This window comes from Neophocaena asiaeorientalis, unplaced genomic scaffold (genome assembly GCF_003031525.2).
Source record: "Neophocaena asiaeorientalis asiaeorientalis breed wild unplaced genomic scaffold, Neophocaena_asiaeorientalis_V1.1 scaffold174, whole genome shotgun sequence".
Classification (NCBI taxonomy): domain Eukaryota; kingdom Metazoa; phylum Chordata; class Mammalia; order Artiodactyla; family Phocoenidae; genus Neophocaena; species Neophocaena asiaeorientalis.
The window spans coordinates 2479699-2501239 of record NW_020174922.1 but is presented as its reverse complement, the minus strand read 5'-3'; the positions used below and the strand labels follow the sequence as shown (position 1 = coordinate 2501239).

General features: G+C 36.3%; 1 protein-coding gene across 2 annotated transcripts in view; it reads left to right on the top strand.

The window, feature by feature from the left end:
* Positions 1-21541, top strand: part of ZDHHC21 (zDHHC palmitoyltransferase 21) — a 65076-nt gene that overhangs the window by 31170 nt on the left and 12365 nt on the right. For both annotated transcript variants that reach the window (XR_003005323.1, XM_024760470.1), the window contains exon 7: positions 19899-20015. Coding sequence is in view for 1 of the 2 variants with exons in the window: in XM_024760470.1 (XP_024616238.1) it covers positions 19899-20015 (117 nt within the window). In the remaining variant the exon portion in view is untranslated. The remainder of the gene's footprint in view (positions 1-19898; positions 20016-21541) is intronic.

Here is a 21541-nt window from a genome sequence, read left to right as displayed (position 1 = left end):
TGGACCAGTGTCCTGAAGTTGGCTCTCCCACCTCAGGGGCACAGCCCTGACACCTGGCTGCAGCACTAAGAGCCTTTCATCCACACGGCTCAGAATAAAAGGGAGAAAAAGTAGAAAGAAAGAAAGAGAGAAAGGAAGGAAGGAAGGAAGGAGGGAAGGAAGGAAAGAATGAAAGAAAGAAGATAAAATAAAATTAAGATAAAATAAAGATATTAAAATAAAAAATAATTATTAAGAAAAAAAAATTTTTTTTTAAGAAAAAAAAAGGACGTATAGAACCCTAGGACAAATGGTGGAAGCAAAGCTATACAGACAAAATCTCACACAGAAGCATACACATACACACTCACAAAAAGAGGAAAAGGGGAAAAAATCATAAATCTTGCTCTCAAAGTCCACCTCCTCAATTTGGGATGATTCGTTGTCTATTCATGTATTCCACAGATGCAGGGTACATCAAGCTGATTGTGGAGATTTAATCCGCTGCTTCTGAGGCTGCTGGGAGGGATTTCCGTTTCTCTTCTTTGTTCGCACAGCTCCCGGGGCTCAGCTTTGGATTTGGCCCCGCCTCTGCGTGTATGTTGCAGGAGGGCGTCTGTTCTTTCCTGAGACAGGACGGGGTTAAAGGAGCAGCTGCTTCGGGGACTCTGGCTCACTCAGGCCGGGGGGAGGGAGGCGTACGGTTGCGGGGCGAGCCTGTGGCGGCAGAGGCCAGTGTGACGTTGCACCAGCCTGAGGCGTGCCGTGCGTTCTCCCGGGGAAGTTGTCCCTGGATCCCCGGACCCTGGCAGTGGCGGGCTGCACAGGCTCCCCGGAAGGGGGGTGTGGATTGTGACCTGTGCTCGCACACAGGCCCCTTGGTGGCGGCACCAGCAGCCTTGGCGTCTCATGCCCGTCTCTGGGGTCCGCGCTTTTAGCTGAGGCTCGCGCCGGTCTCTGGAGTTCCTTTAAGCAGCGCTCTTAATTCCCTCTCCTCGAGCACCAGGAAACAAAGAGGCAAGAAAAAGTCTCTTGCCTCTTCGGCAGCTCCAGACTTTTCCCCAGACTCCCTCCCCGCTAGCCGTGGTGCACTAACCCCCTGCAGGCTGTGTTCACGCCGCCAACCCCAGTCCTCTCCCTGCGCTCTGCTCCGACCGAAGCCCGAACCTCAGCTCCCAGCCCCACCCGCCCTGGCGGGAGAGTAGACAAGCCTCTTGGGCTGGTGAGTGCCAGTTGGCACCGATCCTGTGTTTGGGAATCTCTCTGCTTTGCCCTCCGCACCCCCGTTGCTGTGCTCTTTTCGCGGCTCTGAAGCTTTCCCCCTCCGCCACCCGCAGTCTCCACCCGCGAAGGGGCTTCCTAGTGTGTGGAAACCTTTCCTCCTTCAGAGCTCCCTCCCATTGGTGCAGGTCCCGTCCCTATCCTTTTGTCTCTGTTTATTCTTTTCTCTTTTGCCCTACCTAGGTATGTGGGGACTTTCTTGTGTTTTGAGAGGTCTGAGGTCCAGCGTTCAGTAGGTGTTCTGTAGGAGTTGTTCCACGTGTAGATGTATTTCTGGTGTATCTGTGGGGAGGAAGGTGATCTCCGCGTCTTACTCTTACGCCATCTTCCCCTCGTCTCCTCTCTTTTTTCTTAATGTAGGCATTTATAGCCATGAACTTCCCTCAGAACTGTCTTTGCTGCATCTCGTAAATTTGGTGTGTTGTATCTCCATTTTAATTTGCCTCAATATTTTTTAGTATCTGTTTTGATTTCTTCTTTGGCCCATTGGTTGTTCAGTAGTATGCTGTTTAAATTTTTTAGTATCTGTTTTGATTTCTTCTTTGGCCCATTGGTTGTTCAGTAGTATGCTGTTTAATCTCCACATATTTTTGAATTTTCTAGTTTTCTTCTTATAATTGATTTCCAGTTTCATACCATTGGAGTTGGAAAAGATGTTTGATGTGATTTCAGTCTTCTTAAAATTATTAAGGTTTGTTTTGCTGCCTAATATATGATTTACCCTGGAGACTGTTTCCTGTGAACTTGAGAAGAATGTGTATTCTACTGTTGTTGGATGGAATACTCTTTAAATGTCTGTTAAGTCCATCTGGTCTAACATGTAGTTTAAGTCTGATGTTTCCATATTGATTTTCTGTCTAGATGATCTATCCATTGTTGAAACTGAGGTACTGAAGTCCCCTACTATTATTATAATGCTGTCTAGTTCTCCCTCAGGTCTGTTAATATTTGCCTTATGTATTTAGGTGCTCCTGTGTTGCATGCGTCATATTTACAAATGTTATATCCTCTTGTTGGAGTGACTCTTGTTTTATATTGACCTTTTTTGTCTCTTCTTATAGTCTTTGGCTTAAAGTCTATTTCGTCTGATATAAATATAGCTACCTCTGCTTTCTTTTGGTTTTCATTTGCGTGGAATATCTTTTTCCATCCCTTCACTTTCAGTCTGTGTGTCCCTAAAGCTGAAGTGAATCTCTTATAGGCCCTAGATAACTGGATCTTGGTTTTTTTTTTACCCATTCAGCCATTTTTTGTCTTTTGATTGTAGAATTTAGTCCTTTTATATTTAAAGTAATTATTGATAGGTATAGACTTACTGTTGCCATTTTAAAAATTGTTTTCTGGCTGTTCTGTAATTCCTTTGTTCCTTTTTCTCTTGCTTTCTTCCTTTGTTTTTTGGTGATTTTCTTTAGTGCTGTGCCTGATCTATCAATATAAGATTCACTCAGCTAGTTTCTGGATTTCATTCAAAGGGAATTGCTTCATGCTTAGTAGTAGATTCATTATGTCTGTGGGAAGAGTTGAGTTCAGGAGCCTTCTCTTGCCATCTTGGACCAGAACTCCTATGATTTCTTTTTGTTTTTGTATTTAGCAGTTATTCTATGATGTGCTTCGTTGTTGTTTTCTTTGCATTCTTCCTGTTTGAGGGTTTATATAACTTCTTAAATCTGTGGCTTTATGACATTTTTAAGTTATGGACATTTCTTGGCCTGTGTCACTTGAACTGTTACTTCTGCCCAACTTTATCTCCTGCATTCCTGGGATTCTGATTATATGCACGTGACATCTCACTGCACTGCATAACTTTTGCAGTCTTTCCTGCATTTTTCCTTTTTTTCCCTCTGTGCTTCAGACTGGGTATTTCCTACTGACCCCTCTTCTGGTTTACTGCTCAACTCTTCTGCTCTGTTTAATCTACTGTTAAACCCTTCTGTTGAGGTTATTAATTCAGTTATTATATTTTTCTCAATTATAATTTCCATTTGATATTTTTTTCATAGATCGCTTCTCTGGTGAAATTCTTCATTTGTCATCTAAAGTTTTGAACATTTTAATGAAAGTTATTTTAATATTTATGTCTGATAACTTCAGTGTTGAGATCTACTTGTGGGTCTGTTTCCGTTGACTTTTTTTTCTTCTCTCTTGTAGTTTCCAGATAGTTTGTCCTTTCTTCTGATATATCTAATAAATTTTGTTAGATACTGGGCATTTTGTATGACAAATTGTAGAAGAGCTGGTTGATTCTTTGTTTTTCAAGATATGATTTACTTCTTTTGTGGACTTTCAATAAGAGAAGACTCATCTTGATCCAGTCAAGGATTTGTATAATAAATATTTCTAAGGCTAATAACAGAATATTGGTCTTAATACAGCAGTGCTTTTGAAGATGACATTTACTGTGTTTATTGAGACTTTGTAAGGATTTATGATTTCGGGTTTTGTCTTCATAAAGAACTAGTTTCAGTTTGCCCTTTCTCTTATGTCATAGCCCTTCAGGAGTTTCTCAGCTGGAAACTTCAATGTTAACAGTGGATTGTGCCTTCTCCTCTTTGTTTCCCCAGTTCTCTGGGATTGCAGAAAACTCTGAGCCTCCACTTCTACTTGACCTTTCATATGTAATGTTTATGAGGTGGCAAGTACCTTTAAGTAAAAAGTACTGAGGAATGTAGGACTCACCTTAGTGCATTTCTACTCTTTCTGGGATCTTTGTCCTTTAAGTCCTAGCTAGTTTGGCTACTTCCCAGTGTCTTCAGTTAGCTGTTTATTGACCAATTAATTGGATTTTATCTGGCTTTTAGTAATGTTCTTACTGGTAGGGTTAGTCTCATACAATCTCTTCCTGCCTAGGTGTCATTGGCAGTAACATTTTGTTGAAAAATTTCTTCCCAAGTGATTTTAATCATTGCTTCCTAACTACACAACTCCAGGAGACCACACTCATGTCATAATCTATGTAAACAGTATCCTGTGGAGTTGTGCAGAACCATACGACTATAGCCATAAGGTTTGAGAACTATTGTGCTGTAGAAAATGGGACTGGTGATGGACTTGATAGTATTGGTAGAGATTAACCAGATGGAGAGAAGAAGGAAGTCATTGCTGGACAAGAGAATAACAGAAAGCTTGAGGCAGTTAATTGGAAATTGGTTTTAAGGTCACATTTTTTTCTAAGATACTAAAAAACTCTATAGCAAATATTTTTAAAGTTAAATAATAGAAAATTATCCTTACTTATAACAGGTTTTTGTTTTGTTTTGTTTTTTGGGGGTTTTTTTTGGTGATGACATTTATTACATTTTTTTTTATAAAGGTAGAAAATTGCCAGTAATTTCAGTACAAAAGTCACTATTGACATTTAAAAAAAAATAATGTTTTGTAGTGGAATATTCTTCAAACAATCCTGCCCCATCAGTTTTTTTCTAAGTCCTTGCCTGTCTCTCTTTCATTTTTCTCTAAAACAAACAAAGTATATCCAGGTCTTCATTTTGTGTGTAAAGTTGTTCATAAACTTTGTTATTCTTTCCATTATATGGGATATGGTATAAAGACCCCCCAGATATCCCTAATTATCTTTAGAGATTGTGTTATTGTTTACCGTGCTTCTTTCTTATGGAGAAAAAGTACAATGAAAGTATGCCATGGACTTTGGCTCTATATTCTGTCAGCCAGAGGAAGTGAAAGCTTTAGTCTGCATTTTTCTTTATATCCTTTCAGGTAGATAGATGGCAGCATAGTATCTTTCGTTAAGTTCTAAAACTGAGTGCTTATCTCTGGGTGGGAAAAGAAAGTGTTAAAAACTCTTACTTAGGTTTTTGTTTCTTTTCTTTTTTCTTTTCTTTTTTAACATGAAAGTGTTTATTCATTGGACTGACTTTTAAACTTTGTGGTGATGTCGCTTAACCTGTATTTAGTAGAAAACTGGTACATTAATGATTAAGCACATGGGAAAGAAAGAGTTGAGAGAAAGCAGGCTGTTCACAAACTCTGGAAAATAAAGGGTTTGGGACCTGATTTTCTTCCATTTCTCTCTTCTCTTGGCTTTCTCTTTTCAGGGGAGTGCTTTCTCTGCTGGATTGTTTGAATTGCTTTGCAATAACCCCATTGTTTTTGAGAGTAACTTAGTGCTTTTTAGATTTCTTCTTAATCTTTACTTTTAAAATATCCACCTATCATGGACTTTCAAGGATTTATGTGTTTTTACTATGTGAAGTTTTGAGGAAATACTTTAATATAATATATCCTTTAGTTAGAGAAGGAGTTAATAAAAGGTGAGGAAGATAAGGAATTTATTCATCTTGAATCAGTGCCTCAAAAAAGGATTTATTTTTATGCTGTAAGTATTGATTTATATCCTAAGTCTTATAAAGAAGGCCTACAAACCTGAGAAGAATTAGTATTACCATCTTCTTTGTAAATAGTAACTAAAAAAAGAAATCTCTAAATTCTCAGTTGATATTAAGACAAAAATTCATATTTAGAAAACTACAGAAATGTTAGTAATAGGTATCTTTCCAAATAAATGGGGATAAATAAAGCATTTTTAGTTAAAATCACAGCTTCCAAAATTAATAAAGATTATAAGCTTGGAGATATTTGGAGAAGTTTTTCAAATGTTAGATGTCAAGTTTGACCATCATTTGTATTTATCATGCTGCTATAATGTTAACTTTTACTTAAAATCCTCTTGAAACTAATGTCTTCCTTTAAGTAGTTATTGGGATGAAAATCAAGATTTCAAAACCTGTAGAGTGGGGAGTGATGTGGCATTTTAAATGAATAAAATGGATAGATATTAAATAAAATAAATTTTCTTTGGCCAAAGTCTATATTTGACTATTTTTCACATAGTTATTTTAAATGTTTATAAGCAAATGCCTGGCCATTTGGCATATTATTAAATTACAAAAATATACTTCGTCTTATTGTATGCTAGCTGTTTACCAAAACCATTATTAGAAAATTACAGCATTTTATTGGGTTGGCCAAAAAGTTTGCTTGGGTTTTTCCTCTAACATCTTATGGAAAAAAACCAAAAGAACTTTTTGGCCAGCCCAATGATTAAATATGAAGGAAGGTGTCATTATAATTAGGGAGTATACTTTCTAAAGATTATTATTTATTGATCCATGAATATTTCATTAGTCATATGTTTCAGGATTTTTATATTATTCTCAATTTGTAAGAATTGGATTAGTGGAAAATGTCAACTTATTTAAAATATCCTTGAGAGGATAAGTAGTATGGTTGCCATTGTACAGAGAAGGTACTGAGATTCAGAGAGGTCCAGTGACTTGTTTAAGCAGAGAATTATCCCACTTGGCAGAGGTGTGATTTGGGCCCATTTCTGCCTGTTCCTAAGTCAGTGTTCTTTCTATAGTTATCAAGCTGCTATTTCCCTTTTTTACACTTTTCCCTGAGGATATTTTTTAGCAGTTTAAAAAATACTCAAGCATCACAAAATTACTTCTTCAGGGACAGCTTATTGAATCTCCTGATTGGTAAATTCATACTTTGCTGTTTTCATTTTTCATTGAGGCAGTACATTTTTAGTAGTTAATATAATCTAAAGACTGTCAAAATACATCTTATAAAGGCATTATAGTAGGTTAAAAATATTTTTTAAATTATGTACCTGCTGATAATCACATATTGTAGGCAGTACTATCTCTACTTTCTTTCTATGTGAGAAAACAAGTTGTTTTCTTTCTTAAATAATTGGTAGCTATTAGTGTAGAGCTTATGCAACTAATCATTTGTGGCATAGTTCTAAAGTTATATGTTTTAAATTGTTTTTAGATGAAGTCGATTTAGATAATTCCCAGATGATTCTTTTGTATCTATTTTTATGTGAAGGGCAAAAACTAATATACTAACTGAATTTAAGGTTATGGGTAGAGTGATAGAAGTGGGGAAGGAAGGGTGAGAATTTGAATAAAGGACATGCTGCCAATATTCAGAAGAGGAAAATAAATAATGTTTAGCAGTCCAGCCAACAGCTTCAGCTAGGAAGATACATTATTATTATTCTGATTAGCTCCTATCTAATAGTGTTGCTAGGCATTTGATGTCGGATAGAACTACGCCACAGTTATTTGCGTAGCTTTTTGGCTAACAAAGAACAGAAGTAGCCAGAGGACTTAGTTGCAGGTAGCTCTGAATATTCGTAAAGCTCTTTACAATTTACTTTAATCTTTTTATATAATCAATCTCAAAGTATCCTGAGCACTTCTGTTATTTATTGCTATTTTAAAAAAATGATTTAGGCTTTACTCAATATTTATATAGGGTCATTTATTGTGGGTACTTTAGAATGAATAAAATCGCTGAAATATGTATTTAGTTTATTTTTGGCAAGAATAGCCAATAGTGTGGAATTAAGATAAATATGAAGTGAAAATTATTTCATTAGCAAGTATAAGGGTAATTTGGTATTTTTGCCTCTGTATCCTGAAATGTTAGTGGAGGTAGTAGCATCTCTTGGTAAATTTTTCTTTCTCTTTTTCTTTTCTTTTTTTTTTTGCTTGGAAGGTATGGTGTCAGATATGTAATTAGTTTACGTTTGTTAAAAAAAAAAAAGTATAAGACTACCCTATTATTTTAATAATTGTCAATTCTATATGTCATATATCCCTGTGCTTTTACTGACAGATGGAACAAAGAAACCTTATGCTAAATCTTGACCTTGCCTTGCAGTACCAGGTCTACTGAATATATGTCCTCATTAGATTTTATATAGCTAATTATTTATGAATATTATAGCACTTAGCATAAAAATTGAGCAGTTTTATTTCTCTGTGAGGATGTTTCATTCACTTTGAGTTTAAATGGTTAAACGCTGGTAGCAATTTTATTGTCTCACTCATCTTTTACTTTTATCAAATACTATAGTACTGTATTAAATGGTAAATGTAGCAAGAAAATATGGTATCTTGTTTTCTTATTGAACAGCTATAACTTTTCTAGAGTTTTTACTGCTAAAAGATGGGAAGGCAGACAAAATGATTTTTCTGAAATATTGTACCCTCAGCCATGAACCTAGCAGTCAGGTGCCAGTGAAATTTGCTCCCTAAGAAAGCTGCATTTATATCTGTATCAAAATTGAATGTGTAATTTTGGTCACTCAGTGATAGCCATGAGTCAAGTATGAATAGTGATTTTTTTCATTTAGATATTAGTTTCCATTAGGATTTAACAAGACTGAAAAAAAGTACATTTTACCTGGGGGCTGGAGGTGAGAAGGATATACAGAATAATCCTGTAACTTCTTTGCCTATAATTTTGAATGTAATGATAAAACTTAAGCTGAGGCCCATTCCCAAAAGTGCTGATAACCATACAGATATGGTAGGATTTTACTTTATGCAAGAGTAACGGCCACACGAACCTAACTTAGCATGTGAAGTTGGTTATTTAGCCATTTTGAAAATTCAAATCTGTATACTTTATATATCTTAGTTGTGATCTAAGCTATTTTCATTTTTGAAAAACAGAGAAAACAAATCCCTTTCAGTAGTATAGTGGGGGAAGGAGGGAGTCTCCAGCCCCCCTTCCCTGCCTCCACCCCAGAGACATTGGTAATGATGTCTGGAGACTTCTTTGGTTGTCACAACTGGGAGAATGCTATGGGCATTTAGTAGGTAGAGGCCAGGGATGCTGCTAAATATCCTGCAATCATAGTACCACCTCCTACAACAAAGGCTGATCTGGCCCAAAGTATAGTAATGTTGAGGTTGAGAAACCCCTTCAGTAGGAGGAAGATAACAAATACCTCACATGTTAATTTTCAGGCTAGTCTCATAAAAACACAAAACAACTTATTAAATAAAATTGCTTCCTACTGATTAATATAAGACTGTTATTTTATATGTAAAATTTTATTTGTAAAAGTTGTTTATTTTCAAAAATTATGAAGAACACTCAGTAAATCATTTAACAAATATTTATTGAGTGCCTGCGATGTGCATGGTAGCCATTCTAGGCTCTGAGGATGCAGCAGTGAACAAAATGAAGTTCCTGAATTAAAGAGCTTACATTCTAATTGGGAGAGACAGGCAATAAACAAATATATGGTATACAAGATCAGTATTATGAAGTGTAATAAAGGTGAGTGAGGGATAGAAAGTAATGATTGATGATATAGTCAAGGAAGGCCTTTCTCATAGTGACACTTGAGCAGAGACCTGGAGCTCAAGCATGTCACTGATATTGGGAGGAAGAGCATTTCAGTGAGAGGAAAGAACCAATGCCAAGACTGTGAGGTGGGAGCATGCTTGACATTTTTAAGGAAGAGTAAGGAGGCTAGTGTGTCTTGAGTGGAGTGAGGGAGAGAGTTTTAGGAGATAAATTGAGAGCAGTGAGGGCTGGGATTGAAGGTGAGACTTTGTTTTGTCAGGATGTTTAGTGGTTGGGACTTTGGAAGCTTTTGAAGGTTTTTTAGCAAAATTACACAAACTCATTTACATTAGAGAAAGAAACCTGATTGCTAGGAAGAATAAATTTAGGGACAATCATGGCAGCAAGAAGACCAGTTACTAGACTGTTAAAATATAGTCCAAACAAGATGATGTGGGGAGTAGTGGAATGTTGAGAAGTGGTGTGTTATAGTTTAAGAGCTGACAGGATTTAGTGTTGATTTGGATGTGGGGTATGAGATAGAAAGTGACAAGTAGAGGATGACTGCAAGGTTTTATGTCCTGAACAACTGGAAGAATAGAGATGTCATTTACTGAGATGGAGAAGCTTGGAGGAAGAGTAAGTTTTAGGAAAAAGTTTAAAGATTTTGGTTCTATTGAGGTGCCTATTTGATATCCAAGAAGAGATGTTGTTAAGTAGACAGATATGGGAATCTGGATTTCAGTAGAGTGGTCTGAGCTTGATATATAAATTTGGGACCTTTAGATGTAAAGATGGTATTAAAAGCCATGGGACCTGATAGGAGATTTTCTAGGGAGTAAGTATAGCTAGATAAGAAAGGAGGTCTTAAGACTAAGTCTGGAATACTCTTAAATTTTAGAAGACAGAAAGATGAGGAGGAAACAGAAAGGTGACTAAGCAGGAGTACCCGGTGAAACCAGGGAGCACTGGTGAAAGAGAGCATCAAGAAAGTTGACGGGGGCTTCCCTGGTGGAGTAGTGGTTGAGAGTCCACCTGCCGATGCAGGGGACGCGGGTTCATGCCCCGGTCCAGGAGGATCCCACGTGCCACGGAGCGGCTGGGCCCGTGAGCCATGGCCGCTGAGCCTGAGCGTCCGGAGCCTGTGCTCTGCAGCGGGAGAGGCCACAACAGTGAGAGGCCCGCGTACCGCAAAAAAAAAAAAAAATGTTGATGGTATATATTGAAGGAGAAATTATAGCAATGTAGTGTGGACTGTAAACAAGTAGGAAGTCAAGTGAAGGTATTGGAGGAAGGCATTGACGGACAGTGAAATGGTGGTTGGGTCAACAGATCGGACATTCATTGAGGTTGAGAATGTGTTAACATTGATGATCTACAGGGAGCTAGATTGAAAGATACAAGGTGGTATTCAGAAGGTGATGTGTTTGAATTTGCAGTCATGTTATGAGCACAGTGATGGGAAATATTAAGATAGAGAATATAATTATAGAATTTGGATTGAGATTGGAATAAGATTATTAGAAGAAATGAGTTCAAAGAATTCACAGACCAAGTATTGGAAGAAATATTTGCTAGATCATAAATAGCCAAATCTGATCCTTGGTTTATTTTCATTTAGCTTGCATCAGGAGGTGATGACCCCACTGCTCCCTAGTTGTGTAACATTTTGAAATTTTAAATGATGTAATTAACAGATAGGAATATAGGAATATTATTTCATGTAAGTGTCCTTTTCCACCTCTCTTGGTTTGTGTGACATGTGTCTATGTACATGTTGCCTTTGTGTTTCTTTTTCTTTGTTTCTCTCTGCTATTTCATGTGTGTAATAGTCTTTGTAGGTAGTACTCTGACTCTTCATGTGTTGGGGGAGACTGCTTTTTTGGCTTTCTTCCTCATTTTCATTTATTCATTCAGTAAACATTTATTGAGCATCTGCAGTGAGCTAGAGCGAGTTCTAGGCTCCAGGGACTCATCATCGAACAAAACAGTCAAGAGTTCCCATCTTCAAGAAACTTACTGTTGTGAGAGACAGATAGTAAATACATACATAATTACATAAATAAGTAAATATCAGATGGAGGTAAGTACTCTAGAAAAAATAAAATAGACCAAGGCAGTAGGGAATGCTGGGATTTTCTGTAGTTTGGTCAAGGCAAAATAAGCAAATGGGCCCTGGTAAAAATAAACAAATGGGTCTCTGATAGGGTGATGTTTAAACAGAGACCTAAAGAAAATGAGGGAGTAAACCTGTGGATATCTGGGGAAAGATTTTGCTGGGAAGAATAAGTGTAACATCACTGATGTGGGGTTTGCTTCATATGTTGGAGAAATAGCAAAGAGCTCAATGTGGTGGGATCAGAGTGGTCCAGGAAGAAAGTGGTAGATGAGCTCAGAAGGCCAGTCCGACTCCTCCTCTCTCTTTCTCCCCTTTGTCTCTTGTATCCTTTTCTATAACTTATTTGACATTTTTTGTCTGTCCTTTCACAGGCCATATGTAACTAAACGTTTTCATTTTGCTATATATATTTTAAAAGAGTTCTGTTTCTATTCTAAAATCAAGAAAGTATTTTTGTATTTAATATTTCATGATCACAACTTTCTTTTTACTGCAGTTTCAGTTTTTGTACCTTTTGTATTATAAAATATAATACACATATATAGGTGTGCGCAAAAATAAAAACATACAGCTCAGTGAATGATGGCAAAGCCTCTTTGAGCAATATTTATAAGATTTATTCTTTTGTCACATTAGATACAGTTTATTTTCATTGCTATGAACATTGCTACAAATATTCATAGTATTTTATTTTATTTATTTATTTTTTTTGCGGTACGCGGGCCTCTCACTGTTGTGGCCTCTCCCGTTGTGGAGCATAGGCTACGGACGCGCAGGCTCAGCGGCCATGGCTCACGGGCCCAGCCGCTCCGCGGCATGTGGGATCCTCCCGGACTGGGGCACGAACCCACGTCCCCTGCATCGGCAGGCGGACTCTCAACCACTGAGCCACCAGAGAAACCCCTATTTCATTTTCTAATAAATTTATTTATTTGTTTTTGGCCGCGTTGGATCTTCGTCCTTGTGCGCGGGCTTTCTCTGGTTGCTGCGAGCAGGGGCTACTTGTCCTTGCAGTGCGTGGGCTTCTCATTGTGGTGGCTTCTTGTTGCGGAGCGTGGGCTCTAGGCACACAGGCTTCAGTAGTTGTGGCACACAGGCTCAGTTGCTCTGTGGCATGTGAGATCTTCCCGGACCAGGGATCGAACCCGTGTTCCGTGCATTGGCAGGCGGATTCTTAACCACTGCGCCACCAAAGGAAGTCCATAGTATTTCATTTAATGTAAAATAGTTTATATATCCATTCTATTGATGGACATTTACATTGTTTCCAGTTTGGGGCTATTACAAGTAATGCTGCCAGAAGCAACCTTGTTCATGTCTCTTGCTGTACAGGTGCATGTGTTTCACTTGGATGTACAGCTAGAAGTGGCTGTGTTCAAAGGTTATGTGTACGTTCCTTTAGCTACTGTTAAAGTTTTACGAAGTGGTGGTACCAATTCAAAATCCCACTAGTAGAGTATGTAAGTTCACGTTACTTCATAGTGTTGCTAATACTTTTTCAGGTTTTCCTTTTTTTTTTTTAATGGCATAATATTAAAAGTATCTCCTTTATTTTTCAGTTGAAGTATAGTTGCTGTACAATATTACATAAGTTATGGGTGTACAGTATAATGATTCACAGTTTTTAAAGGCTATACTCCATGTATAGTTATTATAAGATACTGGCTATATTCCCTGTGTTGTACAGTACATCCTTGTAGCTTATTTTATACCTAATGGTTTGTACATCTTTTCCCCCTACCCTTATATTGCCCCTTCCCCTTCCCTCTCCCCACTGTAACCACTAGTTTGTTCTCTGTATTTGTGAGTCTGCCTCTTTTTTGTTATATTCACTAGTTTGTTGTATTTTTTTAGATTCCACATATAAGTGATATCATACAGTGTTTGTCTTTCTCTGTCTGACTTATTTCACTTAGCATAATGCCCTCCAGTCATCTTAAAGTTTGTAATTTTAGTGGGGATGAGCAGTACTTCGTTGTGTTATTGAGCCCCTTTTCACATGTTTATCGACCATATGTATAACCTGTTTGATGCAGTGTGTCTGTTTATTTTGCATGTTTGGTAGGGGGGTTATTTAACTTTTTTTTTTCCTGGTAATTGTAGGATGTTTTAGATTTGAGTCCTTTTATGATTATGTATGTTGTAAATATCTTTCTGTAGCTAAATATTTTACTCTCTTAATGCTACTTTTTGATGAACAGAAGTTTTAACTTTACTCCAACTTACCAGTCTTTTCCTTTTTAGTTAGTGCTTTTGAGGTTCAATTTAAGAAGTATTTTTCTATCCTAAATCATCAATATAATTCTCCTATATTGTCTTCCAAGTATTATATTTTTTATATTTCTACCCGGAATTGATTTTTATAATGCTTATGAGGTAGGAGTTAGGATTTCATTTTTTTCACAGATGGATATCCAATTGATTTAGCACCATTTATTGAAAAGATAATTCCACTCTGCTCTGGATTACCATCTTTGTCATAAACCAAGAGCCATATATGTGTGTATCTGTTTCTGCTTTTTTTCTAATCCATTAATCTATCTTTGTGGTTGCACCACACTGTTACAACTGTAGTTTTATAATAAATCTTGCTATCCAGTATAAGAGTGTTTTTCTGCCTTTTTTTTTTTCATTATTATTGCTCCCATCAGGAGCCTTTTTAGACACTTTCTCTTCTTTTCTCTGTGAAGTTAAATACTAAGGAATAAGATTTTGTCAGGTAGGATTGATTTGTGGACAGCCACAAATCACTGTAATAGCTAAGTTTTTTTTCCTCCAAGAACCAATTTTCTCCCTCCTGGGGGCGATACTACCCCTACTGAGAATGCATGCAGTAGAGCAGATCCTCCTCCTTGTTCTTTTTATATAGGAGTGGTATGCTATCCTTTGCTTTTGTCTTTTTCAGTGAAATTTAGAAACAGCTTACTTAGCAGTTTACAAATCAAAACAAAGTAAAAAACTCCTAACAGTATTTAACAGTATATACTCTACTGGTGGGGGAATTTTATTGGGATTGTATTAATTCTATACATCAGTTTGGTTAGTTGACATCTGTACCTTACTGAGTTTCCTGATCATAAGCATAGTATAGCAGCAAGAAGAAGTTGGAAACATGGGTAGTCCTATGATCATGAGTGAGTAGTTAAAACTTTTCCTGAAAAGAATATTTACACATTTACCAGTGAATCCTAGCTCTATCATATATGAAAGGAAACAGTAATTCCAGTCTTATGCATACTCTTCAAAACACTAGAAAAAGAGGAAACTCCCCAACTCATTTTATGTGTATAGCATATGTTGGGTATATAGCCTATTAAGGGCAATAAGAGAATGAAAGGAAATTAGTCTGATTATGAACATAGATAAACAACCCCTAAACAAAATTTTAGCAAACTGAATCTGGTCATATATAACCAGCTTGATCAAGTTGAGTTTATCTTAGGAATGAAAGGTTGTTTTTACACTAGAAGATCCGTCAGTATACTTTTATCAATTAACAAATTAGGGGAAAAAAACCCCAGATGTATGGAGACTGTATGTATTAGGGGAACAAATTAGGGGAAAAAAACCCAGATGTATGGAGACTATATGTATTAGTGTGTGAGGACAAAGATAAAATTCAGCCTCCATTCATATAAACTCTTAGCAAACTAGAACTAGAGAACTTTTTTAGTGAGATAAAAGGTTCCAAAACAAACAAACAAACAAAAACCACACACAGAACCCAACACAATAGCTGTAGCATGCTTAATGATGAAATGTTGACCTTTTTCCCTCCAAGTTGAGGGACAAGGTGTTGATGCCTGCTGTGCCCCCACTGCCATTGTTATTAAATATAGTGCTAGGAATTCTAGTCCATGCAGTGAGGCAAGAGGAAGAAAGAGACGGTATAACTGCTGAAATGAAGAAAACCATCATTACTCTTAGATGGTATGATCATATAAATAACTTATCTGTAGATTCTTTGGAATTTTTAAGAAAGTTTAAGAAGTGTGACTATAAAATAATATTTTAAAAAATCAGTTTTATTTCTGTATGCTAGCAAACGGTGCTTTAGACAATGAAATTAACAGCAGAACCATTTATAATAGAATCAAGAAACAGGAATTCAATCTGACTTTAAAAAGCAAGACCTCTAGGGGAAAATTGTGACTCTTAGTGGAGAGAATATATCATATGTGTGTATATGTCTGAGTGTGTTGTAACTTGAAATCTAATTTAAAATTTTTATGGGAATACAAATTACAGTTGACCTTTGAACAATACACATTTGAACTGTGCAGATCCACTTATATGCGGATATTTTCAGTAGTAAATACTCCAGTAGTACAGGATCGATGGTTGGTTGAATCCGCTGATGCTGAGGAACCGTGGATACTGAGGGCCTACTATAAGATATATGCAGATTAACCCCCGCCTTGTTCAAGGGTCAACTGTATCTAGAATAACCAATACATTCCTTTTTTTACATTGAAGTGTAGTTGAGTTACAATATTATGTTATTTTCAGGTATAAAACATAGTGATTCAATATTTTATAGATTATACTCCATTTAAATTTATTACAAAACAAAGGCTGTATTTCCCTGTGCTGTACAATATATCTTTATTGCTTATCTGTTTTATACTTAGTAGTTTGTGTCTCTTAGTCCCATACCAAGATATTCTTGAAAGAGAACAAGTTGGGATGAGTTGGCCTACTAGGTATGGAGAGTTATTACAAAGCCATAGCAACTAAGATGTGCTCACTAGTACGGGGATAAACAAATAAACCAAGAGAACAGGATAGAGAGCCCACATCAGACTCCGGCACGTATGGACACTTGACCTCTGATCCCTGAGGAAAGGACAGCTTTTTAAATAAACCGTCCCGGGACAATTGAGTATTCATATAGTAAAAGTAAATTCAGAACCCTGTATTTCACAGTGCACAATCAGTTCCAGGTGGATTAGTGACCTAAATGTGAAAGGCAAAGCTATAAAGCTTTTAAAGGCTTTAGAAGGTAATATAGGAGAATGTCATCACTATGTCAGGGTTGGGAAAGATTTCTTAAACAGGAAATAAAAAGCAATAAAAGAAAAGATTGATAAATTGGACTACATTAAAATTAAGAATTTGGGATTATCCAAAGATGCCATAAAGAGAATGAAAAAGTAGACTCAGAGTAGGAAAAGATATTTGTAATATGCAACTGAAATGTAGTATCGAAGATATCTGAAGAACGAATCAGTAACCTTTCTCTTTAAGGTAGGGATGCGGGAGAGGATGTGATGGGGAAGAAATGCACTGAGGAAAGCGTCTGCATGTTTTCAAATGTTTGCATTCTTTTCTCTAAACTGAACTTATGTTTTATGCATTTCTCTATATATAAGCACATTTCTTAACCAAAAAATGGAAAGGAATGAAAACGATAAAGAAATACAGTTACTGTATTAGTTTTCTAGGGTGACATAAAATACCACAGACTGGGGGCATAAACAACAGAAACTCATTTTCTCACAGTTCTGGAGGCTGGAAGTCTAAGATCAGGATGTCGGCAGGTTTGGTTTCTCTGGAGGCTTCTCTCCTGGCTTGCATATGGCACCTTGTTGCTGTGTCTTCACATGTGCTTGGGCATCCGTGGTGTCGCTTTGTGTTTCTGAGTTTCCTTTTCTTATAAGGATACCAGTCAGATTGGATTAATGTCCACCCTAAGGGCCCCATTTTTCTTGATCTCCCTCTCTCCAAATACTCTCACATTCTGAAGTGCTGGGGTGAGGGTGGGGTTAGGGCTTCCACATACGAATTTCTGGAGAGACACAATTCAGCCATAATAACACTGATTATGTCATAAAGATTTGAATAGCAAATGGATGCTTGTGATGTAGATAAAATTTCCCAAGCCAGTTTTTGGATTCAAAAAGTGCTAGATCTAAAAACAAAAAATCTAAGATAGAAGTAAAGATGTTGTGCTCTGGAGAAGTATGTTAAATGACTCAAAATAATATGGATTTAGTACTGATGTTAATTATGTGTGTGTAAAGTTGGGATGCATTTTTTTGAAAATTTAAGAGTGATAAAAAGCAATTTCTGAATCAATTTACTATTTTACACAAGTACTTTCTAACATAAATGTATACCTAAGTGAATAAATGTAATTTTAAGTAGGTCTTTTAGTCTCATCTTCATCCCTAACATGTATAAATTCTAGTGGACAAAAAAGTTTTTTAATCTTTTCACTGGGAGAAAAGAGGATGCATTTTATTTGGTCATATATGGCACAGATCTTCCTTGACTTACAGTAGAGTACATCCTGATAAACCCATTCTAAGTTGAAAATATCCAAAGTTGCACCATCTTAAAAGTCGGAAAATTGTAAGGTGAACCGTTGTAAATTGGGGACCATGTGTATTTTTATTAGGGTAAGCTCTACTATGACACAGTATGTTCATTCCTAAAATTTGCCCCACTGTGCAAAATCATGCAATGAAAACCATAGGACTTATGGGAAAATGAAGACACAACACTCAAAAACTTTGTCAGTGACACTTAAAAGGGTTCCTAATAAAAATAGCAGCACAGTTTTATACATGTTAACTAGTTAAGAAATACGTAAATACTATAGCAAACATTGCACTTTACCTTAGAAGAGACCTGAAATTTTCTCGTGGAAGTGCGCATCAGAAAGGTTGCGTTATGTGAGTTATTACCAAGTGATGGAAGGAGAGTCATATGAAATTGGAGGGAAAATTGTGATACCAGGTACGGATGATTGTGGCTCATAACACACATGACAAATTGAGTTAGCCGGTGGATGTTTGGGGGGGTGTGTTTTGTGTATTCCTGTATGGCTTGGTTTAGCTGGGTGAAGTTTTTACTGTTCATCTTGGGTTTCTTGCAGATAAAATCACACATAAACAAACACAAGCGTCTTGCTATGCTCAAGTTGTTGCTTAATGTATCAATCATGTTGGAACATATTTGTGTTTTCATACAGCATAATAGCAGAGTTTACTGTACTGAATTTTTAATATCATTCATAGCCCCATCTTTTCCTCTTTACATGTTTGGTAAGGATTTTGCATTAGGCTCTTTTTAGTGAAATTTTGAAATAGTCAAAACTAATATGTAACTGTTACATAACACCTTAAGTATCTTGGTGAATTTTAAGTTTTCCCTGGCTAATAAACTGAGTGGTTTGGGTGTGGACTCAGAGTTTTGCTTAAGTCAGATGGATGATCACTGTGCCACACAGAAAAGCATCAGTTCTTTTGTTTCAAACAAGATCATTATGTTCAGTGACCCCCCTGTTTCTGGTATTGCTACCAGGGCACCTTTAAGCCTTAACCTGAATCAGTATTAAAAGAGCATGTGCGTGGTTATGTTTTGGGGTCCTTCCCATTCGTTTCTTGCTTTTTATCCACTGTGGCTATTTTATTCCAAAGCTTAGTAACTACAGGTTTCCAGAAGTCTTTGTTCTTTCACTCTCTCTCCCTCGACTGGAATGGTCTGGCCAGACAAGGGAGAGAGAGTGAAAGAACAGTGAGGGTAAATGAAATGGCTTCTCCTGGTTTTCCTGACCTCCTGCCACAGTTTCTTTGGATCACTTTCAAGACCCTCATTTTCATGCCCTGGGCTGGAAAATCAGTTTTCCCTCATAGCGTTTCCATTTCTCTCTCCTGTCTAGGCATTCCTTTATGTTTCTACTGTCCTCTGTGCACACATTCCTGTTAAAGTATATATCACATTGTTTTGGAGTTTTGCAGAGTTGGGCTCTCTCTCTGAATAAACTGCATACTTCTTGAGGGCACAGACCATATCTTTATCCTTTTTACATTTCTACTTACTACATAGCTCAGTGCTTGGCAGTGGTAGTTGAGTGAGTGGATGGATGAATGAATGAGTTGGTCTTGCAGAGGGCTGTTCACGTGATCCTATTATTTGTGTTACCCCCTCATTTTGACTAAAATACATAATCTCTAGGTATCTTGGCCACTTGAACTTTAATATTATGAATCAGATTTGTGCATTCAAGCTTTTTAGCAGTACCATAATAAAATTTCCTTTTGTTGAACCAGAGATTGTACACCATCTGTTTTGTTTTTGTTTTTTGATTTTTGGAGGGTTTTCTGTTTTGTTTTTGCTCCAAATAGTAAATGAGCATGGCTAATTTGCAACTTTAGGATTAGGAGTTTTTATGACAATTGAGTAGTAGTAAAATCCCATTTTTCAGCTTGCTACTATGAATTAAAAACAATTATTTTTGAAATTTTCAAATATTTATATGTTTATGAAGTGGAATAAACTAAAAAATGGGGAGAGTAGTTCTTTTAAGATAATAAGGGAAAATGTTATGGCTCAATTCTTTATTATTGCAACTGTAAGTAATTTTTGAATTGTTTTTAAGATTTTCTTTTTCTTCTTATAGGACCTCTTTGTTGTTAGACATGAATTGGCCATAATGAGACTAGCTGCCTTTATGGGCATTACAATGTTAGTTGGAATAACTGGGCTCTTTTATACTCAACTAATTGGCATCATCACAGTAAGTATATTTTTAATGTAAAGTAATGTATTTGTGAACATATTGCCTAATTACGAACTTAATTCTAAAAAGTTACAGGAAGCTTAGAAATTAAAGAGGAAACTTATCCGTAGTCATTTATGTATTTCCATTTCCGTATGCCTGTGTAATTTTAAAGTAGTTATAATCAGTGTACAGAGTGTACATATAATATTGTATCCTGCTTTTAAAAATTAGATTGAAGTATTTTTATATGGCTACAGACATCATGTTTATAGTTTTTAATAGTTGGATATACTATTTAGTGAACATAACATATTTTAATTAATCATTTTTCTGTTGATCAGCATCTACTATGCAATCTCTTTTTTCTGTATTACAAATAGCTCTTCGAACATCTCTTTTTCCTCTTTAAACTAGTAACTTAAGTTAAATTCCAAAAAATGGAATGTTGCTGGTAGAAACATTTTATTAGTAATTAAACGTTTTTTTTAAAAAATGTATTTATTAGCCAAAGTGGATTTGTCACAACAGAAAAGATTTTAAAAATGAGAAAAATAACATTGGTTAAGGATTTAAAAGTTTGGAAATACACTGCATTGCAGAAGATGCAGAGTAAATAGGCTTTTTCGTATGTTGTTGGCGGGGGTATAAATTGGTATAAACTTTTTAAAGGGCAAATTGTCAATGTCTATCAAAATTTTAAAGGCACAACCCTTTTGACCACCTCTAGATACTGTTTTTTCACATGTGTGTAAATAAGTGTGTATATTAAAAAAGATCTTCATTGTTATATTGATATAGTATATGAAAACTTAAGTGTTTATAAGACTATATTCAGTGGGAAAAAATGTAAGAAAATGCATCAAAACTTACTTTAAAGCAACAGTAATCAAGAAAGTGTTGTACTGGCATAAGGATAGATGAAATAGAATTGAGAGTCCAGAAATAGACATATATATCTATGGTCAGTCAGTTTTTCAGCAAGAGTAGCAAGACTATTCAATAGGGGAAAGAAAAGTCTTTTCAACAAATACTGCTGGGACAGCTAGGTATCCACATGCAGAAGAATGAAGTTGGGCCCTTACCTCATACCATATATGTAAATTAACTCAAAATGGATCATAGACCTGAATATAAGATCTAAAGTTATAAAACTCCTAGAAGAAAACATAGGATTAGGCAATACTAAATCTTAGACTAGGAAATAATATCCTAGATATGAAACCAAAAGTGTAAATAAAGAAAAAAAAGATAATTTGGACTTACTCAAAACTGTAAACTTTTGCACTTCAAAGGATGCTATCAAGAAAGTGGAAGGACAGCTCACAGAATGGGAGAAAATATTGTGTATCTGATAAGGGGCTTGTATCTAGAATAAAGAACTCTTAAACTCAGTAATAAGAAGGCAACCTAATTAAAGCATGGGGAAAGGATCTGAATGGACATTTCTTCCAAGAAGATACAAATGGACAATAAATACTACATGAAAAGATGCTCAACATCATTAGTCATCAGGGAAATGAAAATCAAAACCATAATTAGGT